Raw genomic sequence first — 22,430 nt, forward strand, 5'->3', positions numbered from 1 at the left:
TAGTAGTAGTAGTAGTAGTAGTAGTAGTAGTAGTAGTAGTAGTAGTAGTATTACTCCGACGATCGCAGCAGGACTCGCTTGCTCCCCATCTCTTGGATCGGGAAGGAAGCGAGGAGTGCAGCGAAGATTTGTGTTTCCAATGCAGCCGTACGGGATCCAGTCGATGCTCAAGGAAGGGCACAAACACCTCTCGGGGCTCGACGAGGCCGTGCTCAAGAACATCGAAGCATGCAAGGAGCTCTCGGTCATCACCCGCACCTCCCTTGGCCCCAACGGTCAGCCATCTTTCCGTTGCGTCTTTATAAGGATCTTGATGCCACCTTGATTGTAGGGCCTTTAGTGCTTTTACCTTTTAGTGTATAATTTCTTGATTGTATATGAATTGGATCGTGGCTAGATTTCTGAGTGATTGCGGGAATTGCCGCTGTTGGAGGTTAGGGGTGCTATTGTGTGCTATGGGGTTCAGATCATGCAGTGTCTGTTGTTATTTTAACCGTCGAGGAAAAGGGCTAGTGAAAGTGGAAAAAAATTTGAAACTTGCGGCATTTACTACAATGAGATGCCGCATGGTAATCATACGTCTAATACTGAGGATAAAAATGGTGAAAAATGGGACTGCTACTCTATTTGGTAAGATATACAAGAGAGAGGTGACCTAATATCGTGATCCTTGTATTCTGCAAAGAAAAAGACAGCTTTAGATAAGTAAGTGGTTTTGATAATGGCATTATGTGATTGTCATGTATTGTATGCCATCTCATCATCATTCTTTTTTCCCCCAAAATAATGGGGCTAGATCGTGAGTAGAGACCAGCAATGGATTCTATAAAGAACAGTTGGTGGTAGAGCAAACCATCTTCTCGGTTGCATTTAAGGCTCAAACAAGCCAAGAGCGCAACCATCTGGACAGTGCTCTAGACGATATTTTAGCTTAGATGAGGTAGAGAGATGACAGGCTTTGGATTCAGAGTTTATATTCATCCCTAGAATTGATTAGACAAGGAATAAAATGGACCTTAATTCCAGACTTGATGTTGTCTCCTTATTCGAATAAATTATCTTGGTGCAATCCTGGCAATGGTGGCTGTTTGCTGATTTTTTGTACATTTTCATTGCATTTAGGTGAATGCACAGCAGATAGATTCCACGATGCTTGCAATTCTCTGTTATACATCCCATTTCATCCTTTAAATGGGAAATGCAACACTTTTATGGCCTTCTATGGTCATTTTCTGCATATTTTTGGGTTCTTATTGGATTTACATTCATCTACTGTCCTTTTTAAATTATTTAGGTATGAACAAGATGGTCATCAATCATTTGGATAAGCTTTTTGTAACAAATGATGCTGCAACTATTGTGAATGAGCTTGAGGTCCAGCACCCTGCTGCCAAGATTTTGGTGCTAGCAGGCAAGGCTCAACAGGAGGAGATAGGGGATGGGGCTAATCTCACAATATCTTTTGCTGGAGAACTACTAGAAAAAGCAGAAGAGCTTATAAGAATGGGGCTCCACCCAAGTGAAATAATTAGTGGTTATACAAAGGCCATCAATAAGGTTCTTCATTCTATTACTGGCTGGCTTGACATTACTGAATTAAATATTTTGTGGGTCTGATGCTGCATGTGTCATTTTGAATAAACAGACAGTTGAAAATCTAGAGGAGTTAGTAGAGGAAGGATTTAAAACCATGGATGTGAGGAACAAAGAAGAAGTTGTTTCCCGGATGAAATCTGCTGTTGCTAGCAAGCAGTATGGCCAAGAAGATATTTTGTGCCCTCTTATTGCTGATGTGAGTTACTTTGACCCTAAACCGAATTTATTATTTCAATGATATAATTGTTGTTTCACTTGATTGTGTGCATGATCCATTGCTGCATCTCAGGCATGTATTCAAGTCTGTCCAAAAAATCCAGCAAATTTTAATGTGGACAATGTTCGAGTTGCAAAGCTACTTGGAGGTGGTTTGAACAATTCTACAGTAGTCCATGGTATGGTCTTGAAAAATGATGCTATTGGAAGTATAAAAAGGACGGAGAAGGCAAAGGTATTTTCATTTTTTTTAATCAATATGTAGTTCTGTACATTGCTGAATATTGCACAAAAGGCACAACTGCATGTTTTCTCTTCTTGGTACTGTTCTAAGGAAAGCAGAAAGCCCTTTTGAAAACAACCTTCTGTTCACATGAGACATAGGTTCCGCATATGTGCTCAGGCATGTCAGAGAGAATGTTGATATAGGTAAAGTGAGCAATGCATTTGGCCTAGGTTGTGACATGGTTATTGGCCCTGACATTGAAAGTTCAAGATTAATTAAGGAGTAAATGGTTTTCTACCAGTTTTGAGCCCTGCAGATTTATATTTTTTTTCTCTCCGTCTGTTCAATCTTCTTAGTGAGGCCCATTACTTTTAGCTTTTCTTTCTAGAGCAATTGCATTATGGGCATTTGATTATCTGGATTGACAATTTTCAAGACCTTCAATTTGTCTATATAACCGAAATTTAAGGATTCTTCTCGTAGTTCTGGTTAAAATTCATGACTTTGTCATAAGAACAATTGGTGCGAAGGTTCATGCTTTGCTAGTATCAGTTCACCCTTGTAAGCATAAATGTTTGTTAAGCTGAGCCTTGCCAGTTCAAAGTTACACATGTATGTGATAACTGATAAGGCTGAAGAATAATCTATTTTGTCAAGTCTGATGTTATGATTGTTTGTTTTGACTACTTATGCTGATGAAAACCTTTCCTGAAATTTACTTTGATTGCAGAGTTGTGCTAAAATCCTTTAGGGGATATATTGATAGTGATCTATATGTTCTATGTTAACATATTATTTTGTGTAATTTCAAATGTTTGATTTCTTATTCTGATGACACACTTTTCTAGATTGCTGTATTTGTTGGAGGTATTGATACATCTGCAACAGAAACAAAGGGAACTGTTCTAATCCAAAGTGCCGAGCAGGTATTTATGCCAACCAGTTCTATGATATAAATTTAACTTGTAAGAAAAATAATAGATATGTTGTGATTTATAAGGACACAGGAAGTCAGGAATATAAAACAATAAGATCTGATGCGCAATGGGTGGTCTGATGCCAATTCATGAGAAACTTTTTTGTCATATGCTTTTTGCAGCTAGAGAATTATGCAAAGACTGAGGAAGCTAAAGTTGAGGAGCTTATTAAAGCTGTTGCTGACTCAGGTGCCAAGGTTGTTGTTAGCGGAGCTGCAGTAGGTGACATGGCTTTGCATTTTTGTGAGCGTTACAAGTAAGTGAAGTTACATTATTCGGCATATTTTCATGAATTGCATTTATGTATGATTAATGAAACTTTTCTTGGATGTGTTTGTACTGTAGACTCATGGTTCTGAAAATCAGTTCGAAGTTTGAATTAAGAAGGTTCTGTCGTACAACTGGTGCTGTAGCTCTTGTAAGCTTTTTTACTGAAAGTTCCTTTTGGTACATCAGTACATGTTGCTTCTATCTCATCCAAATGCAAACATGAAACAGCTTAAACTTACCCAACCAAATCCCGATGAGCTGGGATATGCTGACTCTATTTCAGTGGAAGAAATAGGTGGCATTCGGGTATGTTGTCTTACATGCATCGTGTAAATGTATATACCCAGAGAGCTTGCTTTTTTAATCACATCCTATCTTTCCTTATGTTTGATAGGTCATTGTTGTGAAAAATGAAGAAGGTGGAAACTCGGTTTCTACAGTAGTCTTACGAGGTAGTACTGACAGTATATTAGATGACCTTGAGAGGGCTGTTGACGATGGTGTTAATACATACAAGGTCTGGTTTTTTTGTAAAGTTTAATGGCTTGTTATGATAAGTATTGAATTGTTTGTGTTGATAAAATTTCTAGCTATTGCAAGTTTGTCTTTGTTGTTTTAGTCTCTTTCTTTCTGTGACATTGTTATCGCCCCTGGCAGGCAATGTGCAGGGATAGTCGGATAATTCCTGGGGCTGCTGCGACAGAGATTGAATTAGCTAGAAAGTTGAGAGAATTCTCTTTGAAGGAAACAGGGTATTCACTTTTCTGATTCTGATCTAATTATATGTTCTGAAATATTTGATGAAGAATATAAGCATTAATAAGTCTTCTTTGCTAGTGTTATGTATTAGGAAATCCTTTCTGTCTTATTATGCAAATCATTTTCCTTCCTGAACTTCTTTGTCAAGTACTCTAAGTCTTCTGCAATTTTATCTTATCTATGATATCATCATTGAGCTGAGTATCGTCTTTTAGTATAATTGCCTGTTCTGTAATTCTTTGGCTATCTTGGCTGGTCTTAATTTGTTATACTTATGTTCCAGTTGCTTCAGTAGGTAATAACATTTTAGGTGGGTAAATATGTAAGTTTATACTTGTCATTTATGCCAGGCTGATTCTATTTGAACCTTTCATCTCCTTTGCTACTTTTGTTGTCCTCCAACTGGTTTATTTCATTCTGCATCTTCCATTGCTCGTCATAACCTGTAGGTTGATGAATTGCTTTTAAGTTTTAGTAGCTAGTCATTCTTTTTGAATGTTGTTTGTGTATATAATTTTGTATGTAGTTCTCAATTTGCTTGATGAGAAATCTAGGCTAGTTATATTGCAATTAATCATTTTAACCCTATGAATGCTCTTCACAGATCTCAAGAGGATATTTCCTGGATTGACCTTATGAACCTCATATGACATCATGCTTCCCATCTCCATCTAAACACATATGTATATGTAGTATAGTGGCAGATGGATTTGTGTGGCTGGGCTTTGTGAGTTTCTCCCACTGGTCATTGGATGATGCATATATGCTGTCTGCAGATGGCTCTCATAATTTTCATGTCTGCCTTTTTTGTGATGTTAACAATTAATGCGATGAAATGGTTCTGAGGCTCAATATCACAAAGCTAGTCCTATTAAAATATTATCATACATCTAAGTGCTCACTTTTCCAGATTGGATCAGCATGCAATTGCAAAATTTGCTGAAAGCTTTGAAATGGTGCCTAAGACATTATCTGAAAATGCTGGCCTAAATGCAATGGAGATAATATCTTCCTTGTATGCTGAACATGCTGCTGGAAATACCAAAGTTGGTATTGACTTGGAGGATGGTGTCTGCAAGGATATCTCATCCATGAACATTTGGGACCTCTACCTCACCAAGTGAGCCTTTCTCTACTTTTTAAGATCTTGTAATATATACTATTCTCTTGGATTGCCGTTGACAGTAGGTTTACTATATTGGTTTTCATTCTTAATATGCTATAATTATGTTGTGTACTAGAGATCTACACTATTCAATACCTTGTAGTTTAGGATAGCATTTCTCAAGTTGTGCAAGCAGTATTCAATGTTGATGCAGAATGGTTGCTTCCTATCCTTCTGAGTTTTAACTTTTAACAGATTTAATAGATGGTTTTAGTGGTAGCACTGATATATTTCATTTGTAGAATTATTATTGGGAGATAAGTGTAATGAACTTGTCAATCCCATGATACTCTTTTTATAACTAAATTCAAATTCTCATTTTCTTACTGTTGAACCTTGTGGCCTAATACAAGGTTGGTCATGCCAACCGACACCTACTGTATAGATGAAGAATTGACACTCGAAATGGGTTGTTCCACTAGCACAGCCCCGTGTTAGGCAGAGCCGACCCGTCTGATCGACAAGGGTGTGTGCCGTACTGACACGGCTTTGTGCCGACACGTGTTGCCTAAAACTTATTAACTCATTAAGGGTTAGTCAAAGAGATCTTGAGCCTCTGGCAGCCACTTTACTAAGAAAAAAATGTTGAAATGAGAGAGGGAGAGGAGAAAGAGAGGAGATTAAGGAGAAACTTATGATTTCTTCTTCAAATCTCATCAAAAGATAAATTTTTCTTTCACTCCTAATTTTTTTTTGTTTTAAACTTTACAAACTAATTTGGGTTTGCTAGATTTATTATTTGTAAGGGTAGTTCTAGCATATTTGTTTTAGATCTACGATAGGTACTCTTTATATCGTAGTAGTCAAAGAAAAAAAAATTGATTTCCCCCAAATTAAAATATATATTTGTGAAATTTATATGTCAAATTATTCAAATTGAGTCAAAATTGATATAGAAACATGTTAGATCAACTCCATATGATTTGATTTAAATCCCAATATTACAATTTTTAGCTAATAAACATATCCAATTATATTATGTACTAAATCATATTTCTATTTGACTATTGTTATACCTTTAATGACATAGGTCATTTACAACACTATCTGAGAATAAAAAGCTTTAATATATATGTATATATTCAAACTAAAAACATGTATTAAAAGGTTTTTTTGTGGGATGGCAATCCTTGGCCCAATGTATGGAATGATAAGATCTAATGCCTTGCTCTTTTTATGGAAATTGTCTGCAATGTGTTTGGGATTTCTTTCCTCTCCATAAGGTTTTCTTGGGTGAGGCTTAGCATCATGCGAGTAATATCTGTCATGTCACAATCATCAGCTGGTAATTACTGATGTCTTCTGAATTATTATGCTACAGTAAGATTGACAGAAAATTTAATTGTGGCTTTACTTGTCAGCAATACCTGTTGCATCTTCTGCAAATGAAGATATACATAAATATTGGCTCTCTAATTTTCAGTATGTGGCAAAGTGCACTTCTTGGAGGTGTGAAGATGTAAACTTTACTGTCATAACAGTATTTTCTTCTAAGTTTGTTAAAATCTGCAGTTCTAGTGATCGTCATTGATCTTGTAGAGACTGAAAGAACTTGTCACAAATATTGTAGGATGTTTGAACCTTGTAACTACCATGAGTCCTTTAAGTGCTTCCTGTGTCAGTTAACATAGTAGTAGTTTTAGAATTTTGACTCTGCAACATCATGTCAAATAGGCAAGACTCTTTCTGTATCTATTCATAACCCAAAAGATTGCTGATGCATGATATGATGAAGAATGGGCTAATTTAACAGTTCTCTCAAGCAGGTCCTTTGCACTAAAATATGCTGCTGATGCTGCTTGTACTGTTCTTCGGGTCGATCAGGCAATGACATTTCTATCTTATGTTCTTTTTATGGCCTGAAATATGACGTTTTCTGCCTTCAGGATCCTGCAGGGGGTTTCATGTGTGCACTTCTTAGTTTAATATTTTGGTTATAATATTTGCATCATTTGCAGATCATAATGGCAAAGCCAGCAGGCGGCCCAAGAAGAGATCAACCAGCTGGCATAGATGAGGATTAGTCTGTGTTTATGAGCGTGAAGGTGCTTTCAGATTCAACACAATAGCCAAAATCGATGCTAAAATGTAGTGGCTAGGTTGTTTCCATATCTAGGTGTAAGGCATACAAAACTTTGAATCTTGTAGTGGCTTGAGCAAGAGCATTTTATGAGTTGCGCAATATGTATGGCATTAGCATCTGATCTTTAGATAGTCCTGATGTAGGATCTTTTTATTCTTTCATTTTTTTTTTTCCTGAATGTATGATTTGCAGTTTGCCTTTTGATTTGATGGCGAAAGTCTAACTTTACATATCAGAAAATTTGTCCTTGAACAGAAGATCAAGTGTAAGTGGTGATAGCATTTTGTTTCTTGCCAGTTAATCAGATTATAATGTTTGTCTTGCATTTATGTCAATATGGGCCCTTCATAACAAGTTCTGGAGGATTCCTATCATACATACATGGAGAAATCTATGATTATGGATATATCCTAACCAGTAACCATAGTCATCATGTGTATGTTTGCGTTTGTATGCACTTCCCATTTTTTCTTTATCCTAAAGAGCAACAAAATTTTGCATAATTCTTTTGGCTGAAACCTTTATACAATCGTAGATTGCTGTACCAAAGATAAGGTGTCTATAGTGAGAGAAGTATGCAGTTATAACATCAACAATGAGGAAAGTGCCTGCTCCAAATTTCAAATTTAAGGCTGAATAAGACAATGAACAAGATGAAAGCAATAGGACATAAAAAAGATACTCTTACTGGACTCCTTACTAACAAGTTCTTAAAACAATTCTTAAACAAGTCCTGAAAATGAGGCTAACAAACAATTACTTTGTGGGCAAAGTACCAATTCATACATAGCACACCTATTTGAAATCTTTAGTATCTTACCTATTTAATTAGGCAAACTTAAAACCAATTTTGTCTACATAGGGCTCACTAATGAATTCAATCATACATCATCAGGCATGGATCACATGCCAACTAAAACACAGCTTATAAATAGCAACATTAAGTGGGAACTAGATCAAACACAGGAGTATCATTGTCAATCCTTATTGACAGAAGAACGATGACTAAGAAAATCAAGGTCAGGCTCCAAACAATACTCCCAACTGTTTTACTGTATCTGATCTTTTTTGTGCTCTTGGTGACAGAAACATAGTCTTCAGAATCAACCTCATATGATGCTTGGCAAACACTATTTTCAGGAACTTCACAAGTAGAAGACACTGATTCATTGCCATCTGGGACAAGCTCAGCGTCTTGATTGCTAATAGATACACTATCTTCTATGTCATTTTCTTCAGCCTTACAGTTTAAATGATGAGATTGACTGTCTCCTTTTGATGCCACTGTTTCATTCCATTCCACATTGCATGATGACGAACCCACAACCACCCCAGTTAGCTGGCTTTCGCTGTCTCCCAGGTTGGCTTCACCCTGATTCTGGAGGGATCGGATGAGTTTTCGTGGGGTCGTGTATATCTTTATGTCATCAATGCCTACCTGCCGTCGAGATCTCTGAAATGCCAATATAATCAATAATTACTTTAATTATTCTTCAATAAAGAAATGATTCAGATGATTATTTTCACAGAGGCAACAAGTGAAAGCCAACGCAATATTAGTGAACCTTTCTCTTGGTAATATAATAATTATGCTGTTTCTACTACTATAAACAGAAGCAGAATTATATCCTACATGATCCAACCAACAAGTACCTGAGGACTAGGGGTAGTATCTCGTGTTACTACACTGTTGGAACTGGCTGGTAAAAACCCAGAGAACGATTCCAAGTGCTCTTTGTTGGTTTCATTCAGCCCACCATTGCTGAACTGCTCAAAATCATCTTCCAGATATCTACTTCCTGAACAGGCTCTGAGAAGCAAGCCATCCTTCAAAGATACATCCACATTGCCAACATCATTGTTCCATAATCTCCTGTTAGCACGCCTGTTGTACTCAGAGTTGCATGAAGGTTGCGCAACTGATATCGGTGAGTCGGTGAATGCATCATATGTAATAGAAGAATCAACAGTCTGTGACTCTGGAGAACAAAATTGAGCAGGAGAACCATTAGTCCCAGAACTTAAATTATTACGGGAACCCTGTGGACTCCGACATGGGCTCTTCTCTTTTCTCCTATGGAAGTTGGTCATGATGGGGCTCGAACTAATTTCATGTCTGGACCCTTTTTGCGCTGCTATAGATTTTGCAGTCTGCGATGCCTCAAATGCTGCACCTCTAACAAAAGGCATGCGGTCGTTTTGGCATTGCTCCATAACATCCACCACCTTAGAAAGTTCGGATGAGATACTCCTTGGGTCAACAAACTTCATCAAGAAATTAATCATCTGAATGGCAGACAGTCGCTTCTGCGAATTGCTCTCAGCAACACCAGAGGCCAAAATCTGTAAGCCAGATCTCACCAGAGACCTTGCATAAGCCTCAGTAATCAAACCATTATGCTTTACTAAAGCCATGACTAGACCCATATGAGCATTTGACTGAGTCGCTTTCTCATGTAGTGCTCCTGCAACTTTCAAGCAAACGTCATTAACCATTTCATCGGAAGCAAATCTCCAGTTGTTGGATTCCACAAGAGCCTTGAGGCAAAGAGCAGCCCCCGAGGCAGAACTCTCTTGTGGGCCCATCAGAGCATTACATAAAGGCCTGCAAAGGGAGCAAATTATCCTCATCTTCTCATCATCTGGGGTAGAATGGTCGATCCCATACCGAGCAATCGCAGGAACAACCTTCGAGCATGCTTGGTGGAGGGGGAAAGATCCCCCACTCAATGATAAGGTGGACATGATGGTGGACATGATGTTGTCAATTTGTGGTACAATGTTGCGGCCGTGAACTCTTGCAAGGATCTCGTAAAGAGATATAGTACACTCCCCTGGGGATGAGCCGGACCCCTTGGTGTCTGAAACCTCAGCGAGAAAGTGAGGGATGGCCTTGGAGTCCAAATCTTTGGCATAAGATTTTAGTGCCTTCATGGCAGATTTGCGACTGTCGGCATCCTTGTCGAGGTTTGCTAGCTCCTGCCGGAGCAACGGACTCAGACTTCGACCCATAGGAATCACTAGAAACAAGACAGAAGAAAATGTGAGGAAATGATTTGATTAAACTGGAAAATGGTAAGTAAGTTCAAATAGATCCAAAATGGGCCACCAAGGACTAAGACAACAAACTACAAATGAGACATATCAACCACAAATTGCTATCCCAAAAGCAGCACAAGTACTTCAACAAGGAGACGCAAATTAACGAAAAGAAAATAACTTTGCAAGAAAACCACAAGCGGAAGTACTAGAAACCTCCCATCTCCACCATTTTCTCCTATTACAGCGTCTCTCTCATGTAATTTGTCCAATTTATGCAACTTTACCACATACTAAACAAGAAAAGTTAACAAATTTAGCTTACCGCGAAGAAAGGGCTCTCTCAAATATACGGATTTCTTCTTTGTTGATATCATAAGGCTAGGAAGTACGAAAGAGAGCAAGGAAACGGGAGACGAGGCTACTGACCTGAATTCGAGATCTGAGGAGCTCGGCACTCAGCTCGCTACCGCAGAGGACTGGCCATGAGAAGTAGAAGAAGAAGAGGCGAGAAAGTATTTTGGAAAAGAATTAGTAGGGCTGGAATGGTTTAAATAAAGGAGCGGTCTTGGAAAGGAGGGAGAGATCTAGATTTTGGCAATGGATGGAGGGGTACCGTAGTATTTGAATTTTCGCCACGAAATTACCCCGCTATCCCCTCGCAATTGGCTCGTATTTTTCATTTCAAGGGGGAATTTTCAAATAACACCCTACAAGTTTTATTATTTTCACCTTAACCTTTTCCTTTTTAGGATTTTATAATCACTCTCTTTTTTTTAAAAAAAAATTCAAATGACACATGAGTTAAGCTAAACCAACCGTTTTTAAATAGAAGAGGTTTAGATTTAGAAGGAAGTATTTAATTGAGTGGAATGAGCTAGAATTGGATACTGACTTAAAAAGGGTTTGATTAGTGTGGATCAATGAGAAAAAAATTTAAGAGTATTCTAGTAATATAATCAATAGATTTACATAAATTATAGACAAGGATTAATAATAGTTAGTCATTAGAGTGAAAATTATAAGTAAAAAATTGGGACTAATTACAAAATTCTTTAAAAATTGAGTGTTAATAGGAAAATAATAAGATAAATATAGGGTGTTATTCGAAAAATTGCCCTTTTAAAGGAAGATTTGAATCTGACACCCTACATTTAAAGCTAATTGGCGATCCAGGCCCTACATTAGTACCATGTCACTATTTTACATATAACACCCTGCTTCTTTTGTAAAATAAGCCAAAGAGACATCCTCTGCTTCTATGGTTTGTTACTTCAGTTTGGTAACTTCAGCAGATATAAGAATTCTAGCTGCCTTAATTGCTGAGATGAATAAATCCAAAAGGTAATAAATATTAAAATTTGTGACCTACTTCATATGGCAGATTTCTTTCTTCCTATAATGATTTGCCAACAATGAGCTCTTTCAAACATATGCAAAAGAAGGCAAAAATGAAGAGCAAGTTGGAGAACAGGGGAAAAGAAGCTCTTCAGTAACTGCTGCTATGATCTTGATATGAGGATACTGATTTCTCTTACAAAGTGCATAGAGAGAGAGAGAGGAGAGCAGAATTGAAGAATGTTCATAGATGATTACAAACTCTAATGAGCAGATACTGTGGCCTACCACATCAACATTTATTCATGAGACTGCAAGCAAATAGATCAACCTTCATATCTTCCCAATCTTGTCTGAATTTATAATAGGTTTCTCTTTGGCTATGGCCTCACGACCGGCAGTCCTTTTTCTTCGACAGAGAAAGTATTGAATAGCTGGCTGTTTGTTGCTATGATTGACTACTTCCTCACTCTCAGGATTCATGGCATGGTTACATCCTTGCTCTCACAAACAGTTCAACTGATACAGAAGAATATGCAGGAGTAGGCATCTTTTTGCTTCTTGGTAAAGTCTCTGTAGCACTTGGAGAACATTGCCTGCACTTCCAAAGAATCCACAGACTCATATATGCATCTACATACTAGTAGAGGGGAATAAAATCAAGAGAAGAATGAAATGATTGATCTAATATTAAGAAAAAAAAAATTAATGACATTTAGTTTAGAAGTTGAGGTTAAACTAAATATGTTGCAAAAAAAAATTCAATGCAGCCTTAAGTGGATTTGATTCTGAAATGTGAAGAGAACTTAGTAGCGTGGTTAAATGAATCTTAAAGTGAGATCCATAAAATCTAACTCCAGGTGTTATACCATCATTGTGAAGTTTATGGAACAACTTTCTTCCCCTCTAAATATCTTTAGGATGATAACAACAGAAGCACATTAAAAATTTCCTTTCAAAAAGCATTAAAATTTTCCTGAAAACCATAATGAACAATAATAATGGAGTTCCTTCATTCCTTAAAGAGGATTAATGAAAAAAACATCACCATTTTTGGTCTAAACATCAACTTTTTCCAAAGAGATAAGAACAGATTGGCAAGAGGCAACAAAAATCTCCAATCACTAAGAACTGAAAATGACTACTAAGATCGTGACATAAACTGGAATTAATCCCCAAAACAAGGGCAGGAAAAATACGAAGAAAGAATAAAACTTAACCAGATGAGTCGCAGAGAAATAGAGATTCATATAGTTCCAGTGTAGGGTTTTGAGGGTTTGGGAATTTGGGGCTACACCTTAGATGATCAAAACACCAATTGAGCTTGAGCATGCCCAAAAACTAAAACGATTTTATATATTTATCATTGAAAAAGCCAACTTATCACAATTATCTTTACATTCTTCATTATATCAAATGCATCTCAAAAGAACCTCATCATGTTGGTATAGATAAAATGGCACTTCAAAGATATGACACACCTTAAGTAAATGTAAACTTCCAACAGGAAATAGTTTCAATATGATAGGAGTGATTGATATAATGTCGAACTCCTAAATAACATATGGGATTCAGCTAAGTAGTCGACACAAGTGTGGTCCTATAAGAAGACCAAAGCTATACCCTAATGTTGGCAAAATGTCAAACAAGCTATCCCCCACCTAAACACCTTCAAGAAGATACCAATGTAAAGAAGAGAGGTACAGAGTTCTCACCAAATTCAATGCGTACTAGTAATCCCCCCATGCAAAGCTTGCAGAAGAAGGGCAGAGCAGTAGACCTAACCTTCTCAAGAATGGAACTTGAATTTGACCCTTGACTCCTGGCCTTGTGTTCATGTTGGGCCTCAAGAAAGACCACCACATTAATTGAGCATCACCATGCTGGTATTCTTGACTGAAAGAGAGAATTCTGCAAAGAGGAAGACTCTTGGTGTTCTCCAAGAGAATTCTTCTTGGGAAAAAGATATCCCTTAATTAAGTGTTCCCATAAATTTTATTATTATTTTTTCACTCAACTTTCTCCTTCCTTTTTCTTTTTTCTATGGCTTGATGTACCCATGAGTGCCCATGGCATCATAGTATCCATCTCGAGGATCCTCTATTAATAGCCGAGTGGACCATTAAGGGAGTTATTATCTACATTAATGGCCTACAAATTTTCAGATATCACCTTTGGGTTCTTCTCCACCAAGGAGATCAGCCATGGAATATGACAAACAGGTCATGCTATTTTGACTCCCCCCCCCAAAGTCTGAACCCAATTTCCAAAAGCAAACTGTCCAATTAAGTCGGCTATAATTGCTGCATTTGTCATGAAAGTGGCCAGTGACTTCTTGATGAAGACATTGTGACATATTGATAAGCCCAACATTCTTACTCACATCAGTAGATGTGCAAAATCCCAAAGTCAATAGTATATTTATAATTTTTTTTGACATCTATCCAATGTAATTATACTCATATTATATAACAATAGAGCCGGTTTAACTAACATCACAAACTAGTAATTATATAGTGGGGGGATTTGGGAAGCTATCCTCTTGGATCCATGGTGTCTAATGGATGTGGATCCGTTAGAACCAGAATTAGGCTAAGAGAGCTAAACAAGTCATTGCTTCACACACAACCGACCAAGCTCCCAACTACTTCTCTTCTACCACAAGAGAAGGCAATCTATTTAGGTTAGGAGTCCAAAGAGAGAACAAGTTGTGATGGAAAACCCAGGATAGGACTTAAATTTCTATTCAAGATTTGGGATTAAAATTAAGTTTATTATAAGGGTTTTAAGTGTCAAAGAACCCATGCATGCATGCATGCATGGTATGCTCCCTCGCTATCTCACAGCCCATGTAGGTGGCCGTATTTGGAAAGGAGTAGATGAAGGGGGAGGAGATCGCGTTCTTGCCCTAGTGAGCAAAAAAAAACCCCCCCACCTTTCTCTCCTCCTCCACCACGCCGCTTCTCCCAGCCTTAGCACGCGAAATTACTAGAACGCCCCTCTGCCATCGCCCCTGGACTCGTATCATTTACTTAAAGGCCATGCCTTTGCGCCCCCTCTCTGCGATGCGTCATCGCCTGCCGCGATCGCAGGTAATTCCTATCTCTGCCTCATCGATCTCCTTCTGGCTCTGTCTCTTGATCTTCCTTGTTAAGTTCTGATAAAAATTGGATTCTTCTAACTGGGTTTCGTTTTTTGTTTAGTTTTTTATTGAACGAAAAAGATGGGTTTTTCCCGGGGGAGTGTTCAGGGTTTTAGGGGTTTTGAGATTTGGGGTGCATGCGATGGTGATCAAGATTAGTTTTTGAGGCCCTTGAGTTAAAACCCAATTCAGGATTTTGACGTTGCCTTTTTATTATAGAAAATTTTGTACTTCGATTCAATGCCGCGATGATGTTTGATTGCATAATTCTATTTTTATTGTCTGGATTAACTAAATCTTAGGTATGCATGTTATAATGTATATTTTACTCATCGGAATTGAGTTTGTGGACTGGAATTTCAGATTGCTTTCTGGTTTCCTCTTCATCGTGTTTATTCCGTTTGAGGGAATTTGCAAGATATGGAATGTAGTGATTTGATATTTTTCTTTATCGAAAAGCTTTATCCTTTTATTATTCTTCCATACGTTTTCATAAACCGATGAGATATTCAGTTTAGCAGCATTATGTGATGATTCATCATGATGATCTTAGCATATTGTTGAATTATTTCTTCATTAGTTAGTCATTGTAACTATGGAGAAGGTTTGCTCCTTAATCACGAGAATTTCCTTTCAGTTTGATCTCTTGGGCTCAAACAAGCTGAGAGATTCTTTTTGTCATTGATGATATGACCTCTTATTGGAATATAATTTTATAATTGTTGAGGGACCAGTTTGCGTATCTGCATTGACATATAGTTCCAGCTCCTAGCTCTCGTGTGCTGTGGTGCGTTGAAGATTGTCTTGTTCGCACTATGGAAGAAGGAAAATGTAATCAAGGATGTGATGAACTCGAGGTGCTCCTTGAGGAGATTCCAAATGCTACTTCAGGAAGTCCTCAGGATGGAGAAAGCGGCACCGATAATTTAACTACAGAGGTTGAACTAATTTCCGTGGACAAGAGAAGTTTTTCCCTGTGCAGTGAAATCACTAATTTCTGCAATCCACCACGAGCTCCAAAGTGTGGGGTTCATATGACCTTGCCTAATGGCTTGATCATGCAGAGGAACCACAGAGGTAGGAGAGATGCTCTGAGAAATGACGGTGAATCGTCCCTGGTGGATGTTGATAAGGGCATGTCAAACCTGCCAGATGACCGGTCTCTGGCATCCGCACTTGAGGAGTTGAACTTCAAAGCTGACTTTCAAATTTTACCTACTGTTTTATCAGATATGCATATTTCCACTTGTCCTAATTATGCCTTATTACCAAATGGGCAGTACTCTATTGATCTAAAGAAGTCCAATACAAGCCTAAAATCTGGGAGGATGCCTACATCTCCATCTAATACTATTCGTAGACAAACCTATCCAACTAATCATGGATTAGAAGATTATACTTCTTTCAGGTGCACAAATGGATCCAACCGATTCAGTCGAACAATAGATGCCCAAGATGATGCCATTTTTCTAAAGGTCAATTCTAGTGAATGCGAGAAGCAAAAAGCAGAAAGTCTACTTAGTGATCACCATGAACGACCGGAAATATTCCCAATGTACTCTGGAGCTATGCCTTTAAATTCTGGAATGAATAGTTTTCAGATTGTTCCTGGGGTTTCTGATAATACATTTGAGTTTCCTCCTTCAGCTTTACAGCAGCAATGCTGCAGGAATGGACAGGCACAGGCATACATACCGTATCAGTTCATCAGCCAGTCAAGTATGACATGGCATGAAATAGAGGAGAGGGACTTCAGGATGCAGCCACAATATGTTTACTTACAACAGCTCCAGAATTACAGATCTCAAGTGCATGGAACTCAAAATTATTCAAATGCTGCCATTAGGTCTTTTAGTGGGAACACACTACAATCACATATGGAGATGTCCAACCCTAGCCAACCGGAGCAAGGGTTTCAAGATATTTCTTGTCATGGTGCTGCCATTAGTAGGGGATATAACCAATCAGATGAAACTGTGATGAACACTGGCTCCTGTAGATATTATCCTAAGGTATTATGTAGTAAAGATGAGGGGTGCTGGACTCAACAAAGTGAAAATAAAGCATGTTCAAGTTCATTAACCTGGTCATCTAATCATGAAGTCATGGACAAAGTTGGCAAACAATTTTTTCCTGAAAAGATCTTAACAAAGTCCCACGGAGTTAACTCACTAAGAACTATTAAATCTGGCACTCTCACTACTGCTTTCCTACCATGTCATGTTGAAACCAATGGTAGCATGCGCCCTGATGGCAATACCCATTGCTCTCTTATGCCAGGTGAAGGTTCCCTCCATGGACGAAATTCACAGTGTTTGTTTTCTGATAATTTTGAAAGTAGACCAGCCTTAGAGCCACCTCAGATGAAATACAGTTCAGTAAATGAAGTTGTGGGAAGAATCTATTCGTTGGCCAAGGATCAAAATGGTTGCCGCTTTTTGCAGAGAATATTAACTGAAGGAACTCTGGAAGATGTTCAGAAGGTCTTTATTGAGGTTATTGATGACACTGTTGAACTCATGAGTGATCCGTTTGGGAACTATCTGGTCCAAAAGCTACTTGAAGTGTGTAGTGAGGAACAGATGATGCATATTGTTCATATAATTACCAGAAATTCAGACGAGCTTATTAAAATTTCATGCAGTGTGCATGGGTAGGTAGCTTGCACACATCTGATGTTACTTATTTTGTGTGCTCTTTTTGTCATCTTCACTTATTGATGATCTTTTGTTTCTTGTGTATGGTATGCAGTACTCGTGCCATGCAAAAGTTGATAGAAACCATTAGAGACCCAGTGCAAATTTCCATGGTCGTGTCAGCTCTGATGCCTGATACCCGCTCTTTGATGATGGATGCTAATGGTAGTCATGTTGCACAACGCTGCTTGCAATATCTGTTGCCTAAGTACAGAGGGGTAAGGTCATTCAATGTTCTGCACATTGAATAAGGCTTTCTTATGATTTGCTGAAGTTATTTCATGCTTGGAGATAAATCTTGTTTATAAGTAAAGATTGTGCAATTCACAGCTTGAAAATGGATAACTAAAAAAGCACTTCTAACACATAATATTAGTAAGTTATATTCATAGTTGCTGTTTACTTTTCCAACCATATAACTTGGACTATCAATGTATCAAGTATTGCTCCATTTTTTGTGCCCTAATAAAAAAAAGAAGAAGAAGACTCATCTGCAATCGAAAGCTGACTAGGTCCCACTTCTGGCTTGGCCTGAATAAAAGCAGAATCTTCTTGAGGTTGTAATTCTGTTTCAGTCCAATTTAGTGGGTCTAATGAACAAGGTTTTTCTTTGTGAGCATGTTATAAGTTAGATCTATATTTTTATCTATGAACCAAATTTTAGCTAGGTTCAATGATTTATTGTAAATTCGAAAGGTTGGTCTAATTTTGCTAGGTCCAAAGCTCATTGATTAGAATTTGGGTTTTAATCACTTATTTACTAACCTGAACCATCACTGTTTCTCTTCTTTTGGTTACAAACCAGTTTTTGTACCTTTTGAAGTACTAGGTGTTTGTTTCCTCGTTGACTATCCTGATGTTACTACTTACTAGAGTTACATGTGATCATCCAGAGTGTCTAGTTGCTAGTTGCTACATTTTCTCTATGAAGTATGATCGATCTTTCTCACCCGACATCAGTAATTATGCTGTAATTATTAGGTTCCTTTTCTGCTTCTCATCTGTAACCTGTATATTCATCTGCCAAATGTAGATGTGAGTATCTGAAGAATGATTAATCTAGATTTTCTTGTTATTATCTTCAGTGCTTTATCTCTTGCTGATTACACCATGAAGTTAAACATAATTATATGTCCCACAGCTCGAAAATTCGTTTTAGATATCAAATAATTGTTCCATGTACCAATTCTCCTGCATATAGTTACTGTTGATATAATAACCTTTTCCCGTAATATTTGCATATAATTATCTGTTTATTTAGTGCAATTGAATTTATTACATGGTTGTGGGCTGTATGTTTTTTTTTTTCTGAAAGCAATGGCCTGTGTGTTGTTCTTGACGGAGTACATGTGGATAGTAATTCCTAAGTTCTGTATCATAAATCAATACAACTAGATAACCTTATTATTACTACCATTTTTGACAATCCAAACAAGTTTACCATTTTAACTTGTGATATTACTTCTTACGAACTTCCCAACTGAAGGTGTAACACTTATAAGAGGTTATTCTTTCAAACTGCTTATCAATGAATCAAAGCTATGTGAATTTTAGTTTTCAGATTTAATAATTACACCTTCCATGTGGCCATGATATCTGCGGTCTGCTCGAAGCAAAAACTTGTAGCATTACTTCTGATTTGGATGCCTAAACAATGCTCTGGTGTCTGCTTTCTATCATTTACTACTTTCTGTCTGGTGAATGATAATCTTTCAGTCCATCAGACATGCCTTCAATTTCTCTATCTGAAATGCAGCACAATAATCTTTCACTTTTGAACTTAAGTTTTTACGCAAAGTCACTTAATAGTTTTTGAATGAGATGAAAATTATGCTGTTGTTGCACCTCTTGCATAGTGACTCCGTTGCACAGACTTGATTGTCCAAATGACTATATTTAGTTATTTATATGTTAATGGCCATAAGGAGGCTTCAGTTGTATCAAAACTACCTCATTAGTGCTCTAATACTATGATGCACATCTACTTATACTCTTGCTGGCTAGGATAAGAGAAATCTAACTATTAACCATTATGAATATGTAGTATCACTATAGACATTTAGGCCTTGTTTGCTTTGAGTTTAGGGATCCCCATTGAATTGGTTTAGGAATCCCTAAACTGGTTCAGTAATAAAATATATTTTTATTTTTCAAATCTAATCAAGTTTACTCTTCAAAAAATTAAGATGAAAAAATGAGACTAACTAATCAAGTTCAGAGCTTAGCCTCAAACTAAACAAGTCTTATACATGATGATACTACTAGGGAAATATTAGAGCAATACTATAATGATATCCAATGGAACAACCTACATGTTAAAACTGAGTAATTTTCAAAATTAATATCTCATAAGGAAAGACTATACTTATAACAGTTCTTTCTTACTAGATACATGTACCAACTGATGTATGTGTGCATAGCTAACCTAGTCTATTTGGTATGGAGAGACAGGATGTATGGAGCCTTTCCTGTCAAGGAAGAATTGAAGATGCTTCACTAACTGGTGCACTAAGTGACACATTTTATTTATCACGATATCAAACAAACAAAATATCTTTAGTTCTTAACCTCACTTCATGTGTACGTGTACCTTTTCAATGCATCATCTTTTATCTTAAACTTGTTGCCAACATTTATTGATTGCACTGAGGCAAATCCTATATACAGAGGGATTCTTTTAATTTCACTTCTCAGATGGATATCAGTAGATGTTCTGGCCGGAATTTGGGAGTTTATGTCAGGATGAAGGCTATACCTAGCATAACTCATCTATGGAAGACCCTAATCCTTGCCCAAACCATACTAGATACTTTGGCACTTCTCCAGCATTACATCTATCAATCAACATCTTAAATAGAGAAGGGTCGGGTCCAATTGGCATCGCATCAGGTCCCTAAACATGAGATAAATCTTATCTTTCATTTATATTCGTTAGTGCATGGATGAAGATCTGAAACTATACAGGAAACTGTAAGACGGCGACATATTCATAAACATAAGTACTCATGAAAATATACCAATAATAACATTATAGATAAGCATACACAAATCAGGTTGTATCAGGTTTAATTGAGTGCAAATTGGTTTAGGTTAGTTTGGGTTCTTGGGCTCAACCACAATCCAATTAATCTTGAGTTCACATCAAAAATTTTCAATCTTGAAGCAGCAAAATATTAAGAACTCATAATCCAAACCTGGGCACAAAGTTTAGTTGTTTGGTGGGTGAGCACAACACATTTGCAGCCCTTATCTATAATAGGCGATCCCATATTTCCTCTTTTCTTTCTCTCTTTTCCATGAAATTCATTGGTACAACTTTTGCAGGAACTCTGCTATCTATTCTTGTCATGGTGAATTCTGTGCACCAATAGTGCTTCTTTATAGGGAAGGGAATAGATTATCAATATATTGCAATTTCTGTACAATTCTTATCAGGTGTCAAACACTTGCTTGTTAGTCTGAAGCAATACAAAACTGTTGAATTTCTTGCTTTCTATTCTTTGTGATTATTAAGAATGACTTCCTTTTATTTTGCAGTTCCTTTTTGATACTGCCATTAAGTACTGTCTTGAGCTAGCAAAAGACCGTCAAGGCTGTTGTGTACTTCAAAAGTGCATTTATCATTCAAACGAGGAGCAGAAGCACCAATTGATATATGCTATCACCCCTTATGCTCTAAACCTTTCAGAAGATCAATATGGGTATAGTTCAGGATGCCTCTCATATTTTGCATTTATCTAATAAAGAGATTGTAAAACTATCTATTTACAGCTTATTATATTATTATCCCATTCAATGATGATAAGTGAACTATTTAAATTCTAACTTGCAGTTCTTGAGATAGTAGCTCTAAAATTCTTCTTTATTGAGTTGAGCTTTTCTGACAAATCCAGCACTAAAATTTTCAATCTTGCAGGAACTATGCAGTACAATACATCCTTGATCAGGAGATTTTATGGGCAACAAATAGGATATTGGATCAACTGGATGGTCATTACAGCAGTTTATCTATGCAGAAATATAGTAGTAATGTTGTGGAGAAATGTCTGAAACTTGCTGAAGATGCCAGGCGTGTAAAAATAATCCAGGAGCTCATGAATAGTCCTGAGTTACTTCGTATGTCGCAAGATCAATATGGAAATTATGTCATACAATCAGCTCTTAAAGAGTCCAAGGTAAAATTTATACCACCCTATTATATCAATCCCCATGTCTTTCAATTGTGAATTCTTTTTGCTTTTTCTATTGAGCAGGGCACACTCCATGCTGCTCTCGTTGATGCGATTAGGCCGCATGCGGCAGCTCTTCTTAATAGCTCCTATGGGAGAAGAGTTCTGGCCAGAACACGCTTGAAGAATAAGTAATACTGATTTTACCTTATTTACATCACAGTTCAAATGCTCCCGATTTTCCAGAAGTGCAAACGAGCAGCAAATCCTAATGCTGCGATGCATATAAGATGTATAGTGGAGCAATTTATCAGAAGAGATTGGCATTCAGCTTCAAAAGCTCTTCTTATTTTTGTTGGTTCAAAGAGAGATTTTCCCATCATATACGTACTGATAGTTTTTGCTGAATTATAGATATGGTTTTGGCAAGTTGTAAAATAATGTCATATGTACGAATATTTTGGGGCTTTTCGGGGGTGTTTGTATGGTGGATCCTATCATCAAGCATGTTGATAAGTATTATATTCGTGTCATTATAGATTTGATCTCTTTGATTAACAATGCGTTGGTGTACTGTTTCCTGTTTATCTACTTGTGCCATATAGTAGGCGGAAATAGAGCTTGTCGATTTAACTTACAACAAACAATATACATCTCAAAGTTTCAGGAAAGAAATCTGAGCTTTTAATTGGTTGATTCCACCCTTTCATTGTGAGTTATGACATAAATCTTCCTTCCATAAATCAATCAATTG

General features: G+C 37.3%; 3 protein-coding genes across 5 annotated transcripts; 2 read left to right on the top strand and 1 right to left on the bottom strand.

Moving 5' to 3' along the window:
• The first annotated feature begins 6 nt into the window (after positions 1 to 6).
• On the top strand, positions 7 to 7,403 carry LOC140772892 (T-complex protein 1 subunit theta-like). Its single transcript, XM_073115133.1, has 13 exons — positions 7 to 275; positions 1,295 to 1,557; positions 1,646 to 1,792; positions 1,886 to 2,047; positions 2,887 to 2,964; positions 3,138 to 3,271; positions 3,361 to 3,433; positions 3,514 to 3,591; positions 3,680 to 3,802; positions 3,943 to 4,037; positions 4,955 to 5,164; positions 6,976 to 7,033; positions 7,168 to 7,403. Exons 1-13 carry the CDS (start codon positions 140 to 142, stop codon positions 7,231 to 7,233), a joined length of 1,623 nt encoding a protein of 540 aa, XP_072971234.1. The 5' UTR covers positions 7 to 139; the 3' UTR covers positions 7,234 to 7,403.
• A 580-nt stretch (positions 7,404 to 7,983) lies between these two features.
• On the bottom strand, positions 7,984 to 10,875 carry LOC140774238 (protein SINE1-like). Its single transcript, XM_073117146.1, has 3 exons — positions 10,761 to 10,875; positions 8,946 to 10,312; positions 7,984 to 8,745 (listed from the first exon to the last, which is right to left on the bottom strand). Exons 2-3 carry the CDS (start codon positions 10,302 to 10,304, stop codon positions 8,233 to 8,235), a joined length of 1,872 nt encoding a protein of 623 aa, XP_072973247.1. The 5' UTR covers positions 10,305 to 10,312; positions 10,761 to 10,875; the 3' UTR covers positions 7,984 to 8,232.
• A 3,451-nt stretch (positions 10,876 to 14,326) lies between these two features.
• Positions 14,327 to 22,227, top strand: LOC140772985 (uncharacterized). 3 transcript variants are annotated; one of them, XM_073115270.1, is made up of 6 exons: positions 14,327 to 14,761; positions 15,539 to 17,464; positions 17,563 to 17,725; positions 21,045 to 21,208; positions 21,424 to 21,682; positions 21,761 to 22,227. In XM_073115270.1, the coding sequence occupies exons 2-6, from the start codon at positions 15,627 to 15,629 to the stop codon at positions 21,869 to 21,871; spliced, it is 2,535 nt and encodes an 844-aa protein (XP_072971371.1). In that variant the 5' UTR covers positions 14,327 to 14,761; positions 15,539 to 15,626; the 3' UTR covers positions 21,872 to 22,227. The 3 variants fall into 3 exon arrangements, with proteins under 3 accessions (XP_072971371.1, XP_072971372.1, XP_072971370.1); XM_073115271.1 differs by having other exon boundaries at positions 15,577 to 17,464; XM_073115269.1 differs by having other exon boundaries at positions 14,328 to 14,761; positions 15,546 to 17,464.
• Positions 22,228 to 22,430: the final 203 nt, after the last annotated feature.

The sequence above is a fragment of the Typha angustifolia genome, chromosome 13 (assembly GCF_048772165.1).
Source record: "Typha angustifolia cultivar Huaian chromosome 13, ASM4877216v1, whole genome shotgun sequence".
Classification (NCBI taxonomy): domain Eukaryota; kingdom Viridiplantae; phylum Streptophyta; class Magnoliopsida; order Poales; family Typhaceae; genus Typha; species Typha angustifolia.